Raw genomic sequence first — 19386 nt, forward strand, 5'->3', positions numbered from 1 at the left:
AAACCTTCAGTTTAAAAAGATGTCACTTGACTTTGTCAAATCATTGGTCTTATTCTTAACACTAAACCTCCATGAGAAATTAATCATGATTAAAGTACAATATATTCGCAGGAGAAATACCATGGCAAAAACCCCTTTGAACAATGAATACACACTTAAATTACAAAGGGCAGGAAGGTAAAACAGGTCCTGTTGGGGGAAGGCACTAGTGAGATAAGGAGGGCAAATGGAGAGGGTAAAGGAGGATGAATATGTCCTTTGTACTTTATATACCTGTGTGAATAGAACACGGAAACCTACTGAAATCATTTTAAGTAGGAGGGAGGGGGATGAGAGAGAACGAAGATGGCAATGAACCGAACTGAGAAACACTGTAAGCATATATGGAAATGTTACAATGAAATCCCCTGTATAGGTAATATAGGCCAAAAAAATGTTTTCTCAAAAGAAATTAATCATATCATTCACTTGAAAATGAATTCTCATTAGAGGGTCCCAATTCCACTGAGAAACAGGAAGCAAAGTTAGGGGAGGGTAAAACAGAAAACATAATTTGGACAAGTCTGAAAAACGATTTTCTAGCAGGGAAAAACCAATTCCACTGGCTTTGACACTTCTTTAGGGGGAAAAGAAAAAGGAAACCAACAGAAGAAAACTCTATGGTATATTGGATGAGAATAATTCAGATGAGAATTATTTAAGTAAATAAATACTTATTTAAGTAGGCATATAAATTTCAGAGAGCAGATATATTTTACATATGACATATTCAAAGAATAATAAACTCACTTGCTTTTCCCTTTGTATACTGTAGCATAAGATCCTTCTCCTAGCTTTTCCAGTTTTTCATATGAGTCAGCTTTTCCAAATTTGGGACTTGTTGGCTAAGAATGAAACAGAGGGCAAACAAAACCGATTATATCAAATTATTTAACAATAAATACACTGATTTTGCTGAGAATGTAGAGAATCTCACACTTATTAAATAACTTTTTCTGAAATAAGAATAGTTTCTTTAAAAACAACACAATAAATGCTCATAGTATAAAACTCAAAACATGCAAATGAACACATGCAGAAATAAATGTATCCACAATCTAAGGAACCAGCATAAGTATTATGATATCTCATCTTCCATTACTATCTTGTACTTTTTACATTAGATTGTATCACACTATTTTACACATTCTATTTTATAATCTGCCTTTTTAATCAACTATATTATGAATATTTTCCATGTTGTTACATAATTTTCTAAATTAAGGGGACACCAGACTATGATCCATGGGTCAAACCCAGCCCACCACCTGTTTCTGTACATCCTATGAGCTTAAAATGTTTTTTACTTTTTTTTTTAATGGTGAGGAAGGGACCAAAAGTATAATAAAATTTATCACATAAAATTCAAATTTTAGTATCTGTAAAGTTTTATTAGAATGGTTGTGCTCATCGCTTACAAATAGCTTATGGCTTTCTAGTTACAACAGAGCTGTGGCTGAAATAGAGATCATATCACTGACAAAGCTGAAAATATTATTTATAAATCATGACTATCATAGTCATATAAAGATACTCCTCCAACACCTTTTAGTCATAATGCAAACAGATAATCAAAGATGTATCATTCAGATATAATTAATTATACAACATGAAACTCCTTTATGTAAAAACCCATCCATAAATTCAGCTGCTACAAAATTACTCTTCCTCTAGAAAGGTCACAACCCACCATGAGTAAAACATGCTAAGCATGGGTAACCTCATCACCCTTCCTGTGCCCAACTTAGTCCCAAATTCTACCATGGGGCAAGAAAACAGGAGTCCTGTCCTCTGTGGGAGAGAAGTATTCACCTCTTATTTCAATAGGAAATTATCTATTACCTTAATGACTTTATAAAAGATTACTATCAAAATATATTAGAAAATTATAATTACATAGGAATTTAAAATATCTCAAAAAGGGACTATCTAGCCACAGTTGTAAGTACATATATATTCATTAAAATTTACTGATAGTTCATAAACAAACAACTTTAGAAGTTTAGGTAAAGAACTTCCAACAGAAAGTTTATAGACACTATTCCCAAGTGAATGTTATATTACAGTGTACTCTTGTACCATCTATGAAAAAACAAGTGATACCTGGGCAATGATTCAGACTCCCAGCATTGATAAGATTCCATGAGGCATATATTCCATAAACACATGCTTCTTACTGGCTTCCCACCCAAAATACCCCACAGTGACTAAGAAATACTTTTAAATAATAAATCAGAATCAGGAAAATGAGCATTAATATCAAAACAGAAATTTTTAGGTATCCTGGAAGTTACAAAGTAACTGAGAGCAAAACTTCAGAGAAAAGTCCCAATCCTATGAGAAGACTATTAGATGAAATCATCAGGAATACATGAGACTGACCAATATATTGAACACATAGTGTCTTCCCAAGCAAGCTAGAGGGACATTTGAAGAAGTAGACTGTTAAGAATGAGCAAAGATTCAATGAGCCAAACATCCAGAGAAAGGGCAGTGTTTCCACATCCCCTAAACTGTCATAACTGCCTCTTTTACACAAGCAATAAAGACAAATTTACTGAAAGTAGAATAAGTTGAAAGGGATTCTTAAATACAGAGATGAGTATATACCCCAAAATCAATCACAAATCATTTCAAAAAAATCAAAACCCTGAGAGAAGCACAAAATTTAATAGACAGATAACTGAAACCCTGAAACAGAGTTGACAGGACAAAGGTAAAAATAATTTTAAATATAAATAACTGATACTTCAAGAAGCTTTGAGAAGATACCACAGCCTTTAAAATACAAAACAACCAGAAATCTTAAAGATTAAATATTGAATCAGTGACATAAAACATTTATTCGATAGTGAATAGAGGAACAGATATAGTTGCAAAGCTAGTAAGGTCAATGTTTGAACAGAATTCTCTCACAAAAAAATTGGGAAGAGACTGCATCTAACTAGAAAAATTATTCAACAAGCATAGTATTTTCACAGATGACAGTGGCTACAAAATGACAATTAAGCAATAGTTTCAAAATTAAAAGAGGAAATGATTTCACATCACTAATATAACACTCAAGTTACCCTCCCAAATGAAATATGGATGCAGTGGAATTTTATCACCTGTAGGTAAAAAATGTAAAGTTCCACATCATCTCAATACAAGACTTAGTTGGAGTAATGGAAGAAGTACAGGAAGGCAGGAAGGCAAGAAATAGTGGGAAAAGAAAAATAATATGTTGAGATTTCTTGAAATAATCAGGACAGACTGCAGATACTGATTAATTCCAAAGATACAAATTTTACCATATTTCTTAACTCTCAAAAGATAATCACTAGACTGGTATAAATAAGCTGTACAAATCTCAAACTAAGGAAAAGGGAATGGAGGAAAAAAGCAGTGAAGAAAGGGGAAGATGGTAAGAAGTGTGAGGTAGGGAGAGAATTCTCAATAAAAGACCATGCTAAGTAAAATATCAAATATGAAGAAAATTAAATTCAAACATATCATTACAATAAACATAAACGAATCAAATTCCCATAGCAACAGAAAAGTTCTCAGACTGAAAAAAACAAGGAAAATTTACAGTATGTTATTAAGAAGAGACAAAACTAAAATAAGAGTAAATCTGAAAATAAAGAAGGGGGGGAACCATAGGGTGAGTAAAGAGGAAAGTAATGATTATAGTAGCACTGATGGCAGATACGACAGAATTCACAAAGCAAGAAATAGCTTAAGTTAGAATATCCTATAAAATGAATGATAAATTTTACTGAGAATTTTAATAATTATAAACTAATAAAAGCCTATAACATCACTTTGAAGACATTAAACATTTGTTGGCAGTAATAAAATGAGAATCTGTCAAATCCATGGTGATAACAGTTTGTCTAAACTGCTCACACATCAAGAAAGCAAGCAGATAACCAATAAGTAAGGAATCTACAGACTTGAGGATAGCATTAAATCTTAGTCCAGTCCATAGGTTAATACATGTTTATATTCTTTTCAATACACACTTAACAGTAATTTTAAAATGTTCACAGATTAGGTCACAAAGTATATCTCAAAATTAAAGACTGGGGTGCAGCTGAGTGCATAGCATGCATAAGACCCTGGGTTTGTTCCCCTATTGCAAAACAAACAAAGCAGAATATCTCAAAATAAAAATTACAGAAACATTTCACTCCAAGTTAGTTTTTCTAAACAAGATACAGTAAGATTAGAAATTAAGACTACCATTAGTAAAACTGTACTGAATTTGAGATTCTGGCTAAATAGCTACATTGTAACTGCTCTTGCTTACAACAGTAACAGACACTGGGTAACTAGAGAGATGATGGATACAGTAATTTTTTCACTACAGTAATCATTTTACTATCTCCTATCTATCTATCGATCTAACTATCTAGATGTGTATGTGTGCATATGTCCCATAACATCATTTTATATACTTTAAAATTTTATTTTAAAATAAAAGGAAAACTAAACAATTTTGCCACTTGAGTTAAACAGAAATCCAAACTAAAAATTCATGAATATGTGGCAATAAGAATATGACATTTTAAGACCAGCCAAATCAATATGTAAAAGAAAAGTTAAATATATATCCCTATGCTAAGAAAGAAGAAAGGAATATGATTTAGACTTTTAACTACTAATAAAAAGAATGGAAGATACTGATGAAATAGAATGCAAAACTACTGTAAACATGATCAGTAAAACCAAATTCTACTTGTAAAGACTGTTAAAAGAGATAATTCCCTGGATCACTAAAGAAAGACAGAACCAAATAAACATCAAGATTCAAAGGAAAGTGTTACTCAGAATAAGAACAGATATTTAACTGTCATTAACTAACCTGGAATACTACATATAGTTTTATAGCAACATTCTTGAAATTTAGAAGAAATACACTATTTTCTAGAAAAATACCAATTACCCAAATTGACCTAAGCAAAACACAAAAAGAATAAAACAAATTTAAAAGATAAAACTTAGTAACAGCCTACTAAGATCAATTTCTACTTAAACTCAGATAATGAATAATTACTAAGTTGTATAGAGCAAATACCTCAAAAATATCAAATGCTACCAAGTTCATTTTCTGAAACTATCAAAACTCTAATGGCAAATATTATGAACATGGAAGCATATATGCAAGAGAAACAATTTCTGCAAATGTGGTAAAACAACACATCAAAACCATGAATTCAAGAATAACTCAATCACAAAAAAAAATTTACTGAGAGCCAGGTACGGTGGTACACATCTTTAACCTAAACAGAGGTAGGAGGAGTATAATTCAAGGCTAGCCTGGTCAAAAGCATACAACCTAATCAGAAAAATAACTAAAGCTAAAAGAACTAGGCAAGTAACTCAAATAGTAGACAGCCTGCCTAGCAAACACAAGAACCTGAGTTCAAACACCAATACCACCAAAAAAATAATAATTTTGTGTGTATGTGAGTGTGTAAGTATGTGTATGTGTATATAAGTGTGTATGTGTTTGTATATGTGTGTATGTGTGTGTATGTGTGTGTATTTCACTGCATATGGAAAAACAAATATGCTAGCTATAATAAATTCTGGAAAATAATTTTTAAAGTCTGTATACATCTGAAATAACAAAAAAGGAAAATCATGTAATCTAGAAACAAAAGATTCCTAATTTACTACAGATTATTTCATTAAAATCTATAATAAGCTTCATATTTAATGGTGAAACATTAGATTCATGAATTTTAAAGAACAAGACAAGGAATCCTCCCAATTTCCACTATGTAAGAGTCATTTACAAGCATTTGTGCTTTAAAAACTAACATCTTACACAAAATAGGAATCTACTATCTTAATCCTTACACCAACAAATAAATCTCTAAATAAATCTGAATGTTAGGGGCCTAAAATTAATGAAACAGAGACTGCAGAAAACAAGTACACATGCAAATTTTCTACATCCTAAATCACCTGTAAGTATTCTGAAGTTTCAAGGATTGAAATTCAACCCACTACAGGTAGGCTCTCATGTTACTTCCTTAACAACCACTTGTTCTGTGTAATGACAAAGAACAGGATTTGTGTGCTGAACTAAAGATTGTTCCTAGTCTAAATTCAAGTCTTAAAGTGTAGCTAACTCATGGCAATGTAAAGCTGCACATGCTGAGGAAGCATGATTAGGAAGGCAACTTCTGCTACTCATCATTAATGCTAATAAAAGAGGAGAAAGAAAGAATTCATTTCTAAAAGTCCTGAGTGTTAATCCAGCATGTCTCCAGACAATGACTGAGCATCTTCATGGGAAGAATGTGGCAAATGCAGAAACAACTGCTGAGAAATTTAATAAATGCTACAAGAATGCTTTCAGGGTCAGTTACCAAATCTGCCACAGAACTGAACACCACAGTAACCCACTTCCTAAACAAAAATCCAATGTACGGACAATTTCATCCCAAGCTCCATGATTATGTGTTGCTAATTTTTAATGAAAAATAGAATTCCTGCCTTCTCAATATCAGAATTCATAAGGCTGTATAGTGCTTTCAGAATCATTGACTCTAATATAAATGTATAAATAGGAAAACCTCCCAGAAAGACCAATTTGTCCAAGACCATACACTAAGTTTTAATTAAACATATTTTTCCTCAAAGAAGACCCATCTATTTAATGTGTTCTCATTTACCACTCAGGATGAGGAGGGGAAAAGTAGCAAAAACACTATAACATTTTAAGGGAGCATCCTAACGAGATAGCAATGGTTTATTTTATATGTTTGCATTAGTTTGCTAGATGTGCCAAAATGTCACAGATTAGGCTGCTTCAACAACAACAACAAAAATTTTCTCACTATTCAGGAAGCTACAATTTCAAGATCAAAGAGTCAGAAGGTTTGACTTCTCCTGAGTCCTCTTCTCTGTTTCCTGCAGATTGCAATCTTCTCACTGTGTCTTTATACGGTATGTGTCTCTATATCTTATAAGGACATCAGTCCTTGGGGCCCTACCCCCCACAAAAAAAAACTCATTTTAACATAACCACCCCTTTAAAGTCCTTGTTTCTAAATATGATTACATTCTGAGATACTGGATTTTGGAATTTCAACATATGAATTTTGGGCAAACACAATTCAGTCCATAGAAAAGCTAGGTAAGATAGATTAATGATAGATAGATAGACAGACAGACAGACAAATATATTTATAGGCATTTAATGCAGAAAGGAAGGAAGGGAAGGGAAGAAGGGATGATGAGTTAAGAGATGGTTTTCAGGGAATTTAATTAGTTCCCATGTGACTTAAACCATAGATTACAAAGATGATCCCTCTGAGCTCCAGAAATTACATTCACCTAGGACCATTTGTTTTCTTTTCCTTCAAGACACTTGGAAGATATAAACCATGTGTTAAGTTAAATCAAGTAAAATTTAATGGAAAATTACATCCAAAGTCGCCTGACTAGTCCTGTGTGGGTTATGTTCTCATGCATTTTTCATCACCAGGAAACAGCTTGCGAATGTCACACTTTACCATCACCCTCCTGAGCCCAAGTTTTAAAAAGAAATTTAAAAACCTATATTAAACTTCAGTATAAAATGATCTTCAATGAGGAAAATATTGTGTTCACAGTTCCACTCTAAATTATTTAAAATCAGAATGAGAGGTCTGTGTTTGCTTTTCTGCTCCTTTAAGAATGAATCCAATCTAAGGCAGAAAACTTAAACTCTTGTTAGGAAATAAACTAATAATGCATATTTAGAGCAAGTACAAGACACAGTCCCACAAAATTGGCAAGAGAGTAGAAGCCAATATTTTCTCTTTTGAGAAAGGCACAAGTATTTTTCTAAAAATTATGTGTTTTGCTCTTCATAATCTGCCTTGTATATCTTCATAATCTGCCTTGTATATGTAATTAGTTAAGACAAAACAGAGCATACACTTTAAAAAATGAACTAAGAAATTCTAAAAACAAGGAAAATTTTCTTGTTGTAGGAACAATCTCCATTTAGTCACAAAAAAATAAGCGAATATGCTTATGGTACCATATACTCTAAATGGTTTTGGATGCATTAGCTGCCATAGTTAAAATATATTGTATTAACACTCCAATGGCAGAAAATTAATATTTTGCCACATCTAGTGGTAAAACAGTCAGCTATTTGCCCAGTGAAACTGATATGTAGACATTGTAGAAATACACTATAATTTACAGATCAATCACACTGGTTTCAAAGGGAGAATTACAGGAACATAATTCCTTTCTAAAAATTGTTCTAATCTACAAAAGAACGATCTTATGGGATAGGCCACGTCTATGAGATAGTATGAGTTTTAAGAGTTAGATTCTTATAAAGTAAGTCTCCTATTTTAAGTATGCAGAAATAGTCAGACCCATAATTACTGTGCATATAAAGAAGGAATCCAAATGCCAAGTTTATAAAGAGGCAATAATAAAATCCTTTCTATCAAATGAACATAACTAAGAAAAATTCAGAAGAGAGGTCCTATTTTGTTTAATAATTAAAATTTGGCCCTTTTGTTTGCCTTTTTTCTTGCAACTTCATTAAATCATTACATTTAAACAAAGACCAAACTAAGATGTAGTCAGTCCTAAACATTATCTTTGGCTCTTTGATGTCAGGTGCTTTGTGAGACAACTAATTTCTTCTTATCACTACTTCCGTGTTTAAAATGCAGGCTGGAGATAGCACATTAGTGACTTGGAAATACAGAGGGCTAATCTTCAATTGCTAACAGACACTAACTACATAGAGATGTGGAATTTAATGAGATAATGTTAATACATTTTTCAAAACCAAAATAAAATACAGAGAACTGTCAATTGTCTGGACCAGTGGAGGGGAACGCTGGCGTGGATAATGAAAGTGCAGATAATGTTCCAGCTGAACAGCACTTGCCATCCTGCCATTAAGAACCTTAATGGCTCTTTTTCATTGTTTGTATAATAATAACTACCAACAAATAGTGAGTGTTTAGTATGTGCCAGGCTTTGAGTTTACATACATTACCTAAATTTAATCCCTAAAAAATCTCACCATGAGATCAGTTCTGTTACTATCCCCTTTTGAACACAAAGAATGTAAAGACTAGAGAAATAACGTAACTCATCTAAGATCCTATAGGAACCGGCAGAACTAGAATCCAAACAAAATTATCAGAATGAAGAATCTATTTTCTTTACCGCTACTCTCCTTATGGAATATTCCCATAAAGTCTCAATTACCACCCAAATGAAGGAGATACTAATCACACGAGTCAATCTACTACAAAAACCTCATTCCTAGAAGCAGCGATAGGCTGTTGAATTGCTTCTTTATAAACTGCATGTACAGTCCTCAGTGTTCACTGTAATAATACAATGAAATGGCCATAAGGATGTCCACAGTTTGGTATTGACTTTGTTGAAAATCAATTTTAACTCTAGCCAAACCCTTTGTTAGAGATTGCTGAGTGCCCCCTGTGTGTGGTCAACTTTGCATCACCATGAGGAAACACCTAAGATAAACATCTTAAAGGAGGAACAGCTCAGTTTGGGACATGGTTTCAGTCCAGGACTGTGTGGTCCCACTGCTTTGGGCTTGCAGCAACACAGCGTATCATATTGGAGCACGCAGCAGAAGAATTCTGTTCACTTCATGCTGACCAGGAAGCAGCATAAGAGAGAATGGGGAAGTGGCCCCAACATTCCATTCAAGGGCCTGTCTCCAATAACCCAACTTCCTTCCAGTAGGCTTCATCTCCTAAAGGCTTGGTTGACCACCCTTCCACACACGGCCGTTGGGGGATGGACCTTTAAGATCCATACCCTGTCACTCTAAACTGCAGGAAAACCACAACTAAGAATCACTGCTGCCAAGTGCCAGTGGCTCACAACTTTACTCCTAGCTACTTGGAAGAATAAAATCAGGAGAATGGAGGTTGGAGGCCAGACTGGACAAACAGTTCATGAGACTCCCATTTCCTAAGTAACCAGACCAAAATGCACTGGAGGTGTGGCTCAAGCAGTAGAGAGCCTGCTTTTCAAGTTCAAAGCTCTGAGTTCAAACCTTAGTCCCCACAAAAACAAAAACAAGGAAAGAATCACTGCTATAGTATATTGTACTGTAACTGTGAAAGTGAGTGTGAGAATGAACTAGAAAGGATTCATTCAGATCTACATGACCACATTATACAAAAATTTGAAGTCAAATCTGACTTTTGCCTTTGACCTCCAGAAAAGGCTGTACTACACACCATTTATACCCACAGTTGACAGGTAACTTGACTGTAAAATAAATGTAAATACTGGATAGATGGATGAACCAAAACCACACATGGTAATGAGCTGATAGGGGTCTTGATTCTATCTGGGAACTTTTTATTCCTCATAAGAAGAAAGCAATGATAAACGGAAATTTCCCTAAGAAAGAGTAGCTGAGAAATTAAGTAGCATTCTCATTTGCAGGTCTATACCTTCCTCCTCTCTCTCTCTCTCTAGATAGGCCTATCTATCAGGGGATCTAAAGAGGTAAACTTAGAGCAATTTTTAGAATCTATAGAGAAACTTACATATGAATTTCTGAAAATATGCTCTCTTTAAGCTTAGTTTAAAACAGTACAGCTTAATTAAATCTCTTCTAACTTGAGCCAGTAAGACAAGCAGTTTAACTATGGTTCTTTCAATAGTTGTAGCTATTGAGCTGGGTTAAGGCAAATGATAGGAAAGGATAGTGAAGGGTTATCATGTCAGTGATAGTACTAAACACTACCTAGGGCCTAGCCCTGTGGAAAGTAGACACTTAAAAAATGTTTGAAGCAAATAAATAAAATCAAACACTCCATTGAAATATGCTAACTGAAATAAAGTCACATTGTTTACACTATGCCCGAATTTTAAAGTGGCATAGTGTAGACTAACATGATGGCCACTAACACCAAGGCATTCTTGGTTCCTTGATTTCAGTCATGGCTCCTAATACAGACAATATCCAGTATGTAAATAGTGTACAATATATATGTGATGTGTGTGTGGATGCACACATATATACATACAGACAGACATAACTGTGTTCCTTTTTATCCTGTAAATCACTAATTATATCTACAGTTTATTTCCCTACAACATTTCTTCCTTGACCTTGTCTTTCTTTGGTCCTATTAAAACTGTCATGTACACAATTTACTCCAACAACTGCTATTTAGGGCATGAAAGTGCTTCAATTTGTCATTTTAGAAAAGTGTCAAAAGGAATAATAAGTACTATCCCACTACCATAGGTCTCTTCACAGAAACCATTAAGGTCCCCTCCTAGTAGCCACTGCTGTCCTAAGAATAGCCCAATGAGCTACCACTGGGTACTTGATGACAGGTTGGGGTTCTCAGGGTTTTGAGAGGAGTCACCAATCCCTATGCCTTCCCTGAGCTTAATCTCTAACATTTTCTCTGATATTGCCTATGTCTTAAAACTGTTTCTGAATTGTCAAATCACTCCTATGGTGAGGTTCAGAGAGATACTCTGTCATCTATCTTTGTTATAGATATTATCCACTGATTTTGGTTTTACTATACTAATTTCTCTAATTACATGAGAGCTTTAAAAACATACACCTCTAGCATCTTCCCAGAGTCCTCTCCTATTTGATCTTTCAAGCTATGTTCAAGTAATTCTTCAATAAAATAAAACTTAACTTTAAAGAGAAAGAAATACAGAGCACATCAGACAGATGAGTCCCAACTTTCCTGGATAAGGATTTGAATTAATTCCTTATTAAAGATCAAAAATGAATATCAAAATCCTGCCATTATTATTTATAATATGATCTAAGCATGGCTTTGAAAACTTCATGACCCTCAATAAGCAGTAAGTGCACCCAGCACCCAGACACTTGTTTCTAAGTATCATTCACCCATAAAAAGAACAAGAGCGCTTTGAAAAAATGGCTGATTCTAGATCAGAGACAGGGAAAAATATAATTATAAACCAAGAGCATCTTATAGGACAGGAAATATTCAAGGGGATGAAAACATCTCAAAAGAACACCTAAAAAAACAAGAATGATTAGTACAACAATGGAAAAAAAATAATATACCAGTGGATTGTAATTAGGATTCCCAGATAGAATACACGATAATCAGTTAAACGTGAATTTCAGATAGAATGAATATTTTTTAGTATAAGAACACCTCATTGTAATATCTGGTATGCCAACTTCTATATATTTTATAGGTTGATATATATAACATTAAGATAACTATGTAGTAAGACATATGTAATTCACTGCATAGCATGGGTTTTATCATTCTCAACAATTTCTTTCATTTCTTCTACATGATTCTAAATCTAAAAGCTCTTCTAGGAGTTAGTAACATACCTGTGACATAGGTGGACCCTATCTTATAATCACAGATAAAGATAACAGGGGACAGTTTTGGGAAAACTGGATAGTGAATTCTCACAAATGTTACATCAACAGTACTTGCTTCAGCTTTATTAACATAAAATGTAACACAAGACCTGTGCAATGTCACAGAGCTTAATAAAATTGAAGTTTCAGTGTTCTAACAGTTGATATTTCATGCTCAGGTTTTGACTTCATGAAAGTTACAACTTAAAATTTGTGAAATGGCATGTGTTTATTAGTAAGGTAACAGAATCAAAATTCTCTGAATATTCTCCTCTTACATTTTTAACTCTTACAGCATCTATGTCAAAAGATTCTAAGTATGGCTTAAATCTGAAAATTACTTAAATTCAAAAAGGAGGATTTTTTTAAAATAATGTTAAATGCAAGACAGACTTGAAAATATGAGTTCTAGGCAAAAAGTAGCAATCACCTTAGAATTTTATGCCTCTTCTATAAACTGAATATTTGTATTCACCTAAAATTAATGTTGAAAAGACTTAATCTCCATGATCTCTCTCTTCTGTCTCTTCTCTCTCCTCTCTGTCTCTCTCTCTCTCTTTCTCCCTCCCTCCCTGTCTCTCTGCCACATGGGAGAAGATGGCCATCTGCAATAGGGCACTCCGACACCAGGTTTGCTAGAGCCTTGATCCTGGACTTCCCAGCTCTACAATTGCAAGAAATAAATTTCAGTTGTTTAAGCCATTCAGTCTGATATTCTGTTTTAGCAGCCCAACAACTGCCTGAAGCTGAAAGGCAAAAATTGCCTTGATTTAGAGTTTAGTGAATTTCATTACAACAAACAGAATTTCTCTGAAGATCAATTTCAATGACTAGCTGTTACATTTTAAAAGATTTCCATTAGGAACCAATTATAAAATCATATGTGAACAAATTTTAACATTTATTCTGAAATGAAATTCCTGTAAGTTTCGTCAGTTTCAAAACTTCCCCAAAACAGTAAAGTTCAAGAACCTAAGAGTTTGAACTATAAATGAGTTTTAATTATAAATCCTTCTAATTAAAAACTCCTAAAAAAAAAGGATTTTTCCAAAAATAAGTTGAATCATTTCATTATCTTGCTAGATGGTTATAAGCCAAGAGTCCAATATAATTTGCTCACTTTCCTTCAAACCATGAAACCACCCTGGGAGAAAATGCATAAAACCTCACTGATTATACCATCTGAGCTCTTCCAGCACAGTGTGTTACTACTTATCAGAAGGGATAGAGTGCTGGTCCTTCCGTTTACTTGGTGATAAACGGGAAGGCTGGACTTACCGAGCTTGGGCTGGAGTGCCGCCTAACTTTAGGTGACTCTTTGCCAGCTGAGGAGGACTTAAAGTTAATGCAAGCATTGTTCTCCGAATGTACCCTTTTTACTTGATTAGTCGGTTTCTCAAATGGGTCAAAAGTGCTCTGTGTCCTCTGAACCCTGACTTTTTTATCCTCAGGAATTGTGTCCAGGTGTTTGATCACTGAGTCCATTCCCTGGCAGTTCCGTGTAGACATCTTTGTGACACATATCTGGAAAATAAGAGAAATTAAATTCAGAACTCTCCACCGAAACTTTAATAGCACTTAAATATGCTGACTTCTTATTCTAGAAAGTGTGCTAACTTCAATTTCAGGAAATACCCAAAAAGCCCACATTATAAAAATTAAACCAGCTCAATCACAATATGAAAAATTCCTTATAACCACTTTGTTTATAGTGGCATAGAGCTTATGTTTTAAAAGGGAAGAGAGGGGAGGGGAGGGCAAAACTATCCCCAAAACAACAAGCTCACAGTATAGACCACAAGAACATTATGTGGTTCTTCAACACTGTCACATGATTCACCACCTGATTATAAGAAGATATTTCTGAATAATTAAAAGGGTGGTTAACTTAGTTGAAAAAAAAAAAAACAGCTTGGCTGAATTAGATAGCTACTAACTGAAGGGTCATCTCAAAAGCAGTTGATGAAGGTTTGAGGGGAAAAAGCCATTGTTTTGTTTAAAGGTTTATGTCTGAATACATATGTTTGAAATCTGTTCCCATCTTGATTTCATCTTCTAAATGGAATAGAAACAATGGTTAGAGATATTAAATAATGAGGACAATGGTGGTATCTTCTTTTTAATTCCAAAGCTAACAGAAAAAAAAGAGTAATATTATTATTAACAAAAAACATTGAGTAACACTCATTTCAAAAGTTTGTTTACATTACCTCACTAGGCCTTTGCTTCCTTTCCAGTATCTACAGTCATTTTCTTACTATTGGAACCCTAACCCCTTCCATTGTCTCCTTTGCTTTCCAGGCACCAAGAGGTGAGCAGCTCTGCTCAACAACGTGCTCCCCATCATGATGACGTTCTGCCTCACCACAGGCCCAAACACAACAGAGCAACGTGACCGCAGACTGAAACCTCTGAATCTGTGAGCACAAATAAGTTTTTCATGTTTTTAAGTTGTTTATCTTAGGTATTTTGTCACAGAACAGAAAGCTTAAGTATTAAATTTTATTATTTTCTCCAAAGACAGCATAACTTAAAATAAAACTGCTTTTAGTTTCACATCCTTATATGCTATCAAATGAGGAAAACCAGAAGATATTCAGGAAAAGTCCATATTATTAAAGTAAAAATGTAAATTTTTGGAATAATATGTGTAGGTTGATTTCACATAGAGATTAAATGTATCTATGTATATGGATATATACAGACAGAGATATAAACCCAGACACAGATACAGACATCAATATTTGGGTGTGTATATAAGCAGTGAAGAGAATAGGAGAAAACACACCAAGCTTAACTTCAAATACCTCCAAAACTTCACAGGTAAAGGCTAAGATTAGTAATTTTTATATGTTCTAATATCCTTTAAATTACATAACAAATATACCAAATTATATTATTTTTTAAAACCCACTAAGATAGGAAAGCATATAATGAAACTAAGTTCTTTCATGTTTTTGAAACAAAATATTTTAAATTAAATATTAAGCATTAACACTGTCCCAAGAGTGTCTTTACCGCTAAGCACAGGTTGAATTTTAATTAAATCAAATGAGAAGGATACTATCATGCTTTTAACACAACAAAAAAATCACTGAAAATATTTTTTAAAGACTGAAGGTACAATATTCTACTCATGATTGAAGCCTAACAATTTACCATAAGTAGGTTAAATGTACTCAATAGCTTTAAAGATTTGTATTCTTAAATATATGAAGACAATAAATGAGAAACCACCCATATAACTGAGGCTATTCAATTATAAACATATTGTTCCCAAAGACAATGAATTCCAAACACAAGAAGTTCAAAGAAAAATATGTAAAAGCACATCAAAATCAAATTTATAATATTAAATGCATATAAAAAGGAAGAAACATCTCAAAGCAATGACTCTGGATTCTACTATAAGGTACCAAGAAAATAATAAGATACAAAGCAAAGGAAACCCAAAATAAGCAGAAGACTGAAATCATAAAAAGCAAAAAACCTGAATGAAATAAAGAAAACAGAAAGCAAAACAAAAACCAATAAAAACAAAAGTTGAAGATAAAAAAATGAGAAGCCCGTAACCAGAGTGATAAGGAAAGGTAGAAAGTATACACTGCCAATATTAGAAATGGAGAGATGACATTACAACAAATTCTACAGATATTATGAACAACTTTATGTCAATAAATTCAGCAATATAGATAACAAATTACTTAAAAGACAAAAACTACCAAAACTTACTGTAGAATACATACATAAACTGAACAGGCCCATGCCTACTAAAAACATTCCATTTGTGGTCATGTACCAGTGGTTACATAAACCATATATTTAAGGGAAACAAAAATCACATCAACTCTACAAGAAATTCTTCCAAAACAGTGAAGAGGAACAAATACTTCTCAGTACAAGGTCAACATTGTTCCAACACTAAAATTAGACATTATAAAGAAACTACAGATCAATCTCATTCATGAGCATAGGTGCAAAAAATTATAGTTCCATGTTTAAGAAACTGAATCCAATAATATAATATATTCAATAATAATAGTGAATAATATATTCAATAATAGATAATAAATCATGACAATATTACTAATCTCAGGAATGCAAGGTTGGCTTAAATTCAATAATGTATAATTATCAATTTAATATACAATGACAGGTAGTTTCTAAGATGGCTCTCAATATCACTCTAAGATGGGTCTCAGTATTGCCTGTGTGTCTAGGTAGTCACATTCTATTTATTTACTTGTTTTTTGGCAGTACTGAGGTTTGAACTCAGGAGTTCATACTTGCTAGGAAGGCACTCTATCACTTGAGGCACTTTGCTAGCCCCGTTTTTTGTGGGGGGGTGGATTCAAGGTATTTGTCCAGATTGGCTTTGAACCAAGATCCTCATGATCTCTACCTCCCAGGCAGCTAGGTTTACATGCATGAGCTACCAGGGCCCAGCAGCAGTCCCACTCTTCATTTCTTTTAAGTGTAGGCTGTATTTATTGTCTTGTATCCAGTGTAGAAAGTGTGGTGGAAATCTTGGGATACTATTTCTGTGAAAATACTATTTGGGGAAAAAAAAAGTGTGAATTCTGTATTGGTGCTCCCTCCTTCTCATTTCCTCCCTTATATCACTGTCCCTGGGGAAATCAGCTACCATGTCATGAGACAGCCCTTGGAGAGGCACATCTGCAGAAGAACTAAGGCCTGAAAACAACCAGATGAGTAGAGTCTCACATCCAACCACAGCTTGACTGGAACCCTGTGAAAGGCCCACAGTCAGAGGCATCCACCTAAGAAGCACCTAGATTTAAGCCTCACAGAAACTGTGAGAAAAAATAAAAACACTGGTCATTCTAAAATATTAAGTGATGGTATAGCTTCTTATGCAGCAAAGATGTTCTAGATGCAATAAGGCAAAAAAAAAAAAGAGTCATTCACATCAGAAAGGTAGAAAACTGACTATATTCACAGAAGACATGCTCATCTACGTAGAAAGTACAATGAACTCTATCAACAAAAATTCACTTATAGAATACAGACCTAATACAAATACAACACTATTATGAAAAACAGGTCACACTAAGGGGAGGTCACATATGGGAGGGGGAGGGTAAAAGAAGGAAGTTAAGAAGGTGAATGTAATTGATATAAACAAGAATGAATATAGGATTTTTAAACATGTAAAATCACAAAGGGGACTAAGGCAGAAAAAAGAAAAGTAGAGATGAACCAATTTGGGTTACAGTACATATATACATGGAAATGTCACAAGGAAAGTACCTGTGTAGCTATCTTAAACAAAAAATGTCATTTTTTTTTCTTTTACAATCAGAGAATGGAAGGGCAGAACAGATTCTACCTGGGAGGGATCCCAGTAGGAGGAGGATGGAGGTAGGGAAAAAGCTTGGGAGGGTGAATATAGTACAAATACTGTGGTACATATGTAAATAAATGGAAAAATGATACCTGCTGAAACTGTTGTAGGAATGGGGGAAGGGAGGAATAAAGGAGAGTGGTGGAGAAGGCAAATTTAAATATGATATGTTTGATATATTGTAAGAACTTTTGTAAATACTACCATGTATCCCCACCCAGCACAACAATTAAAAAAACACCAAAAAAGCCACTTATAAAGATAAATGATATTTATCAAGGGTGCAAGGGTGCAAGATAAAAAAACCAATGGACAGAAAACATATTTCTAAATATAATAGTATTATGTTTCTAAATATAAATAGTAGAAAAAAACAATAAGTATTTAAATTTTCAAAAACACTGTTTACAAAAGCATCAAACCCTACAAAATATTTAGTGATAAACCTGACAGAAGCTGTATAAAATCTAATCAGAGAAAATACAAAAAATGGCAGAGAGAAGCAAAACGTAAGATCATGGAAGGTGGGAGACTGACAGGACAAAAAGAGAGGGACTAATTCATGAGTCTTGAAATGTACTATGACACTTTTATGAAGAATCTAATCTCTATGGTCCAATTATAAAATACTAGTTTCTAAATTAAAAGTAGATTTACACATTTATGTGAATTAAGTGTGGTAAAATAATAAATGTATGTAAAATGGTAATATAAAAAGATGTAAATACGATTTGAATTGACACATGCATAATAGGGAAATGGTAGCACGTTTTGAATTCATCCCTATTCCTACAAATCAGCACCAGGAACATAAAACCCACAGAAACATCTCTTGATTCCTCCAAATAGAATATGAAACTAAATTTAACCTTATATTCTAGTTTTCAGTAAAGGTCATTGAACCGTATTACTTAATTAGATTTTTCAGACAAAAGCTCTATTTTGCTAACTTAAAAATCTGAGGGGAAAAGCTTACAATGAAGAATAAATGTAGCATATTATACCAGCACAGCCACAGAAGGAAAAAGATTAGCAAGGGTAAAACAATGACAGCATAGGAGAGAAGAACAACGAGGGCAGCAGAGAACTAAAATCGTGAACTATACATTCCACCAGTTCATAAAATCACATAAACTCATATAACACTTCCATATGTAGCCCTTCGGGCTACCAATGCCAGTGAGACTAAGACTCACAGGTCTCTGTTGGCTGTAGGAGAGAGGAGTGCTGGAGTTGGAAATTCTGATACATCTCTGAGCACATACAATTTAAGCAATAGATATTGTTACGGAATCTACTGAAAGTAAAGCCTTATCTCCATCTTTATGCCTTAAGGGGCTGTCATTCAATGGCTCTGACTATGGCACCCTTGGTTTTTTTTCTGGTTTTTTTTTTTTTTTTTGGTGGTACTGGGGTTTGAATTCAGGGCTTCCCACTTGTTAGGCAGGCACTCTACCACTTGAGCCAATCCTCCAGCCCCTATGGCAGAGTTCTCAATTGTACAGATCAGTGAAAACTACGTGCCTATGGAAAATCAGCTTCTCTAAAGTATTCTACCATTAAGACAGAAGAGTGGCAGCCTTTTCTTAATGTT

The 19386-nt window shown here is 33.9% G+C and overlaps 1 protein-coding gene across 5 annotated transcripts in view; it reads right to left on the minus strand.

The window, feature by feature from the left end:
• Cdk14 (cyclin dependent kinase 14) overlaps positions 1 to 19386 on the minus strand; it is a 593051-nt gene that overhangs the window by 450156 nt on the left and 123509 nt on the right. For 4 of the 5 annotated variants that reach the window (XM_074064778.1, XM_074064777.1, XM_074064779.1 and 1 more), the window contains 2 exons: positions 13706 to 13951; positions 790 to 884 (listed from right to left, as the gene is read on the minus strand). In XM_074064778.1, coding sequence (XP_073920879.1) covers positions 790 to 884; positions 13706 to 13951 — 341 coding nt within the window. Of the gene's footprint in view, positions 1 to 789; positions 885 to 13705; positions 13952 to 14637; positions 14859 to 19386 lie in introns of those variants that run through there. The other variant, XM_074064781.1, reaches the window with a different exon arrangement.

Source organism: Castor canadensis, chromosome 2 (genome assembly GCF_047511655.1).
Source record: "Castor canadensis chromosome 2, mCasCan1.hap1v2, whole genome shotgun sequence".
In the NCBI taxonomy this organism is placed as follows: domain Eukaryota; kingdom Metazoa; phylum Chordata; class Mammalia; order Rodentia; family Castoridae; genus Castor; species Castor canadensis.